The sequence below is a fragment of the Penaeus japonicus genome, unplaced genomic scaffold (genome assembly GCF_977035675.1).
Source record: "Penaeus japonicus unplaced genomic scaffold, GWHDUDI00000001_assembly GWHDUDI00000013, whole genome shotgun sequence".
NCBI classification, from domain to species: Eukaryota; Metazoa; Arthropoda; class Malacostraca; order Decapoda; family Penaeidae; genus Penaeus; species Penaeus japonicus.
The window spans coordinates 18253422-18260921 of NW_028234415.1; the positions used below are offsets into that span (position 1 = coordinate 18253422).

Sequence of the window (7500 nt, forward strand, 5' to 3'; positions counted from 1 at the left end):
ATTTGATTTTTCCACTCCTTTTAGTCACTCATTGTAGAGTAGATCATCTTTGAGTTTTGTATTTTGTGTGTTTTTACTGTTTTTAGAAATTTTATTGTATATCACAGGTTCCACCAATTCTGCAGTTGAACTAAAATTGTAAAGTCAGGGGTCCATATCAACTCATTTTTTTTTTTATACTCAATGGATCGAAGTATTACTGTTTTAGGGGAACTGGTGGGAAGGAGGAGGAAAAAAAGGAAGGAAAAAGGGAAAAAAAAAAAACAAAAAGCAACTCTTTATTTTTTCGTATTTGTGTGCTGTCACGACGAACAAGAAACTTCTAACCATCCAAAATGAAGAGGTGGGGAAGGGAAGGAAACTTGTGCTTTTGACTATGAGGCCACAGTAAAAGGCACCCTACTGGCCCAGTGGCACATGGTAGGACATTGGGCATGGTGTTGTGAGTCACTCTCCTCTCGTTCTGCCTGCACATTTTCATCCGCAGGTACTTTCGAGCAAGAGGTCGGGAAACTTGCTAGTGCTATCTCTCTATAGAGATAGTGTTGTAGAGACCGTGAGATGGGTGCATTCAAGTCACTCTCTCATGCTGGTGCTAGGAGGGGGAATTTGGTGCATCTAGGTTTTGTAAGTGAGTTGAACAATCACTTTTGCTTAGTATTACGGCAGTTCCCTTATAATAATTATGACTGCCATTGTCGACCACCCCCACACACATTAACTATGTAATTATATAAACTAAATAGTGGATCCAGAAATCTCACGAACGCCATGACGCCCATTGGCAGCGACGTTTCAGGTCCTCTTCTTATGAACGTGGGAAAAAATACAGTGCATCCAGTAACCCCATTGCCGACGGGGGGAATAATTTGCTTACACAATCCAGGATGAGTTTTATTTCTGATGAGAGGCATGCTTCGCAACATAATTTGATTTTTTCCCACGCCTTTAGTCACCATTGGAGAGCTAGATCCATCTTGGGTTTTGTTTTTTTTGTGTTTTTACTGTTTTTTTAGAAATTTATATTTGTCATATCCGTCAGGTTTAAGGGTAACCACCATTCTGCAGTTGACGTGGGATTAGATTTTATTTGCTTTACACAGGATCCAGGATGAGTTTTATTCTGATCGTGGCAGCTGCATGCAACATAATTTGATTTTTCCCACTCCCTTTTGGCAACTATTGTAGAGCTAGATCATCTTTGTGTTTTGTTTTTTTTGTGGTGTTTTACTGTTTTTAGAAATTGTAGTATATCAGGGTCGCATATCAACTCATTTTTTTTCTTAGAATCATGTGATAAAGTATGACTCACAGGTTTAGTTAGGGGTCCCCCTAAATTCTGCAATCTTTACTAAAATAGTAGTTCAGGGTTCCATTTTCGTAACTGTGGTTTTTGGCATCGACACGAACAAAATACTTATAACCAATGCCCAAATAAGAGGTGGGGAAGAGGAAGAAACTTGGGCTTTTTGTCAATGATTGACACAATAAAAGGCATCCCTACTGGCACAGTGGCACATTGATAGATGGATAACTGTTTTAGGGGGAGGGGGAAAAAAAAGAAAAGCAACTTTATTTTTCGTAATTGTGTGCTGTCACGAAACGAACAAGAAACTTATATCCATCCAAATGAAGAGGTGGGGAAGAGGAAGGAAACTTGTGCTTTTGGACTATGTGTGCCACAATAAAAGGATCACTACTGGCACAGTGGCACATTGTAGCATTGGGGCCATGGCATGTGTGAGTCACCTTCCTCCTCTCGTCTCGTATCGCGCGGCAAATCTCCTTCATCTGCGGTACTTCGAGCAAGAGGTCGCGAGGTAGCTATTGCTATCAGGCTTTAGTGAATGCTATTAGACTAGAGACCGTAAATGGTGCCATTCAAGGCTCTCTCTTCACTGCTGGTGAGTAGGAGAAAGAGGTGCATCGCTAGGTTTCTAGTAAGAGCGTTTGAAAATGGGCATTTTCAATCAAGGCTTATCTCCTGCTGGTTGGCTTAGAGAAAGTGGTGATCTAGGTTGTAGTACGTGAGTTGAGAAATCTTTTTGTTAGTATTACGGAGGTTGAAAATCGTTATGGATCGCAATTGTCAACTTCACTCACTAACTACTTATAGTACATAAAACGCTTAATTAGTGATCCAATTATCCAGCCGAACGCCATGACGGCCCACCCATTTATAATAATTTATGACAGCAATTGTCAACTTCACATCACTCATTACTTTATAGTAAACATTAAACTAACATAGGTCAGTAAGTGGCCCTCGCGCTCAATGTACGACGAAAAAACATTGTCAGCATCCGTCGTTAACGGGTTAACCATTCGCTCGCCGGATGACGTGGTGACATGTTTCTAATGGTTTTTGCGTCAGAACGCCGGTGCTGTACGATTATGAGCTAGGGCAGGCCTGCGCTGGGAGGTGGTGCGCAATGTATGACTAAAAAACACGTAAACCGGCGTTAACAGGGTTACCCATTCGCAGCCGGATGACGTGCTGACATTTCATGTTTTTTGCGATCAGACGCCGGTGGCTGTTGAGTGGGCAAGGCTTGCCTCTGGTAGCAAAGCGAGCACCCAGGCTTTCGAGGCTTTCGGCTTATGCGTTCGTACACCGCAAATAGACCATGCAAAGCTGGTGAATCGACCCCGGCCGTGGCTTGTGCGCCCGAGAGGTTCGAGGCGTTAGGCTTATGCGTTGGTAAACCCCGCATCACCTCATGCCAAGCTGTATCGCCCCTGCTTTAGTGCATTAAAGGGTTATGTATATATAAATATAAGTAAATCTGTATTCCAGATGACTGTATATACTTTTTTTTTTCTTGGCGGAGAGGGATGTTTTCTTGACATCTAAAATACATTCATTCTCATTTCAAGGGTTTTCCCCAAATCATTAAAAAAAATAACCTTCATATATGAATGTCATGAGGTCATAGTAAAGTCCCAAAGTGTCAAAAGTCTATAACATACATGTCAAGTATTAAAATCATTCACTACCATCTCACACACTATAAAATAACCATCCCAGTACCACTACCTGTGACCTAGAGGGATGTGCAGGCTCCCACTGTTATGTAGATGTTATTCTACTCATTTTGTTTACCTTTAGCTATAACCACACTGTTACAAGGTCTGTAACTAATATGAAAAAAAAACTTTTCCCATGCCATATCATGATGAGTGATCATTTCCATAAAAAAAGCATCAAACTGAATTCAAGTAAAAGTAAAGAATGTATACTTAAATTTCAAAACTGGCTTTATTAAAGTCCAAGCATCTTCACTGGAATTTCAGGCAGAAATAAAAGCATTCAGGAAAGATAAAATTTGAATAGAAGATATATTGAGTAAAATCATTAAAAACAAATTACTTTAACGAATGAAGAGTAACTCCATAAGCTATGATGGTTCCCTTTGTAATGAAAGCTGAACAATCTGATTCTTGATGAGGCTGGTAGTTCAGTATGGTACTTTTATGGTATGGTTTTGATTTTTTTTTCATTTTCTTTTATCATACTTTTTCTAAAACACTACATATAAATAGTGGAATGATATTTCTTCATCTAATATCATTTTACCAAATATTTATCTATCCAATTCATTATGAAAGGGGGTATGAATGACAATCAAATTATTCATATAATTGATTACCATCTAGAATCACTTCTGATAAGCTATTGAGAAATGACTTACAAATATAAAGGTTTTAGAATAAACAAGTCATCGCAAAAAAAGACAAAAATAGCATCCCAGCACTGATCGATTTTCTAAACGCTAGATAAATGGATACTGTTGCCAGAATCACAGCAATAACTATTTTTGGGTGAAAAATCTAGATTATAGGCCTAAATTCTCTAATATCTCTAGTATTGGATAATACAATTGGGAAAGAAGGATATCTCTTAAACTACAAATGAGGATATTGAACTAAAATCCACACAAATTAAATTAGTAAGATTAGCTCAAAGCTAAAGTAAGGTGGCTTTTTTCTAGCCCAAGTCTATTTAGAAAAAAAAGGAAATAAAGAAAACTGGAACATACTGTACTACCAGCCTTGATACCTTAAGGCCAATCTTTTATTAATCAAAATACTGATAATCAAGAGAGAAAAATAAATAGGCAAACCCTACATTCTGCCCAACAAAGGGAATAACCATTGTCTATGGCTTGTGATCACAGTGATAGAAACCTTAACTGCTTATGATGTCTTTATCTGCAACAATTAATTTAACATCTCAGGTATCATAAAAAAAAATCTCACCTTCAACATTTATGAACAATTTGTAAAAGCATCAATACTGCAGTGAAAAGTGAAGAGAGCAAATGAAGAGACAGGAAAAAAATAAATCAGAAAAGAAAATGTCATTCTTCAGAAGCTTTTAGTTGGAAAGGATATTTGAATCTTCATCAATAATCAAATACATTAAACCGTAAATAAGGATGGAATAATTTCTTAAAATGGCTATAGAAGTGTATTAATGAAACTAGATTCAATTCTAAAAAAACTACAAGGATTTTGTTAACATAATATTCAACTAATAATGATGGAAAAATGAATCTATTACCAATTTTAAATGTGTATCTCTAAAATAAGTGACTGAGATTATAACAATGAGGATCGTTATGTTATACAATCTTTAAACTAACTACAATACATTCTTCTTACAAATAATTGATTAAAGCAATGTACATTAAAAGACAAATTTTAAACAAAGCACTGAAAAAAAGACAAGGTTTTAAAAACATCAATTCTCAGAAAACAATCCAAGATTTAACATCTGAAAAGATGTGAAAATTGTCAGAAGAATAATCTAGTTTTCTACAATTTGAAATTTGAATTTTCTTTTAAGAGTATAATTTAAATACTAGTGAATCAACTTGATATTTCTATATCTGCTATTATAAGATGATTATTCAATTATATATTTCATCTATTTACTGATGTGATGAAAAAAAGTTAATAACACACAATCAATTAAACTTTATATGCTTTCATCACAAAGAAAATTAGAAGCAACAGAAAAAGGAAAAGGGAGAACGGAAAAGGAAACGGGAAAGGGAAAAGAAAAAGGGAGAGGGAGAGGGAAAAGGGAGAACGGAAAAGGAAAAGGGAAAGGGAAAAGAAAAGGGAGGGAGGGAAAAGGGAGAACGGAAAAGGAAAAGGGAAAGGGAAAAGAAAAAGGGAGAGGGAGAGGGAAAAGGGAGAACGGAAAAGGAAAAGGGAAAGGGAAAAGAAAAAGGGAGAGGGAGAGGGAAAAGGGAGAACGGAAAAGGAAAAGGGAAAGGGAAAAGAAAAAGGGAGAGGGAGAGGGAAAAGGGAGAACGGAAAAGGGAGAGGGAAAGGGAAAAGGAAAGAGGAAAAGAGAAAAGGGAAAGGGACAGGGAAAAGAAATAGGGAAAAGGAAAAAGGGAAAGGGAAATGAGAAAAGAGAAATAGGGTAAGGGAAAAAGAAAGAGAAAAGAAAATAGAAAGAAATGAAAAAAATATATATATATAAAAAAGAAAAAGAAAGGAAAGAAAAAAACGATGCTCAAGAGGAAAAAGAGAGAAGAGAAAAAGCCAATCATGAAAAACTCTGTCCTTAATCAACAACGGAAAGCATTCTTAAGGTTTCCACCAAAGCGCAACTTCACACTGCAAAATAAAACCTTACTCTTAAGACCTTCCAGCTTCCCTTAATGTGCTTAACCAACTCCTCCCACCTGTAGCTTCGAGAATCCGCTTGACGCTAAGGAGGAAACCAGTTCCTCCACGCGTGCCTTGTCCTTTATGTGCACATGGGCAGCATGCAGCAGGCCCAGCTGAAAGAGATTGGGTATTGCTTATGTGAGCGGTAAAAAGGTGGGTGATGGTGATTGATGATGATGATGGTAAAGATGATGGTGATGGTAAAGGTGATGGTGATGGTGAAGGTGAAATGCTGGTTATGATGATGATGACTGGTGATGATGATTGATGATGATGACGATGGTAATCATTTAAGCAACACTATCATTCTTAATGATTAATTATATCTTTAACAGTTCTTATACCAACAATAATGATAAAAAGGATGAGGATGATAACAACATTGGCAAAGGCAATGAAAATGATGATGATGATGATGATGATGATGATGATGATGACACTTACATGATCATATAAAAAGTCAAAACTCACTTTCTCTAAAGTTGGATACATAGACACGGTTTCCGGCATGATTCCCGCTGTGAACTGACAAAGTCCCGAGTCAGAGGATCCAGAAGACTTGAGTCGAATGGCCGGGCCTATGCTTGGTTCAGTGACGTGTTCCGCTGGTCTTGCCCCACCAAGCACTCTTGACAACTGTCGTCCTCCTGCCCTTAACACCGCCCCTCGTGAGCCAATCATGAGGTTCTCAGTCACTCATGTGTTGATTGTAAGACAGAACAAACGTCAACTGCAAGTTTAGGATTTGAATGACATGCATGAGAATTAGGATGATACTGGTTAACTGTGTGTGATATCGCACTGTCTAGCATCTTAATACAGATCAAAAATACCCTAAACTATATAATCAACATGTCGAAGATCATAAAAAAATACTATTATTTCTGTAACACATCAGTGAATCTAAGTTAGCCTGCAAAACTTTAACATTACACTAGGCAATTCTCCAGCTTAGGACCACATCAAGCAACCCCATGGCCATCACACTTCACACTCCAGTACATACCAACAAAATTATCAACACATTTTTGATAAGATATACACAGTGAAGGTCATTGGTCAACCACTGCTAGGGCATAAAGTGCAAAAACCACACCATTACTTAACCCATTCATGCCGGGGGCATTCCAGCCTTGCAAGTTGCAATCCCGGGGCCCTCAAACACATAGGCTTAAATCAATTAAATGATTGACGCCGTATGCCGGCACCCGGCGAACGGGCCCTTGAATGTGCGGTACCAATTGTGTACCATTCGGCGAGAGAGGGTTAACATGTATATATGTAGACTCTGATAAGAGACTGTTGGCTTACATATACTTTGCTCCAATATTTCTTATATTTCAAGTTATATTTTTAAGTATTCCTTATGACCAGTATTGTACATTAGTTTTTCTCTGCCTCTATGCAATCCTATTCTGGATAATTACACTAAACCACAAAAAAGAGCTGTTATATCATATGCAATCCATTAATACTAAGTCACTAAACATGCCACTAAAAAAAAAAGCAATAGATTAGTAAACATGCAACATTCTACTAAATCCTAAAATAATAAGAACACCTCCATGTACAATCAATTCCTACATAACTGAATGTAATAACTAAACTGTTTATCAGTCCCACAGTGAGATAGCTCTGATCTTTATCTATGAATGTCAACTTCAATTTTCCTAAAGCTCCTATATTATCAACAAAAAGGGCCATATTCTTTATTAATAATAATAATAATAATAATAATAATAATAATAATAATAATAATAATAATAATAATAATAATAATAATAATAATAATAATAATAATAATAATAATAA

General features: G+C 36.9%; 1 protein-coding gene across 1 annotated transcript in view; it reads right to left on the reverse strand.

Annotated features, from left to right (window-relative positions):
- cN-IIIB (cytosolic 5'-nucleotidase IIIB) overlaps window positions 1-7500 on the reverse strand; it is a 47567-nt gene that overhangs the window by 38325 nt on the left and 1742 nt on the right. The window contains exons 2-3 of the mRNA XM_086542907.1: window positions 6160-6418; window positions 5703-5801 (exon numbers count right to left, since the gene is read on the reverse strand). Coding sequence (XP_086399033.1) covers window positions 5703-5801; window positions 6160-6369 — 309 coding nt within the window. The 5' untranslated portion in view covers window positions 6370-6418. The remainder of the gene's footprint in view (window positions 1-5702; window positions 5802-6159; window positions 6419-7500) is intronic.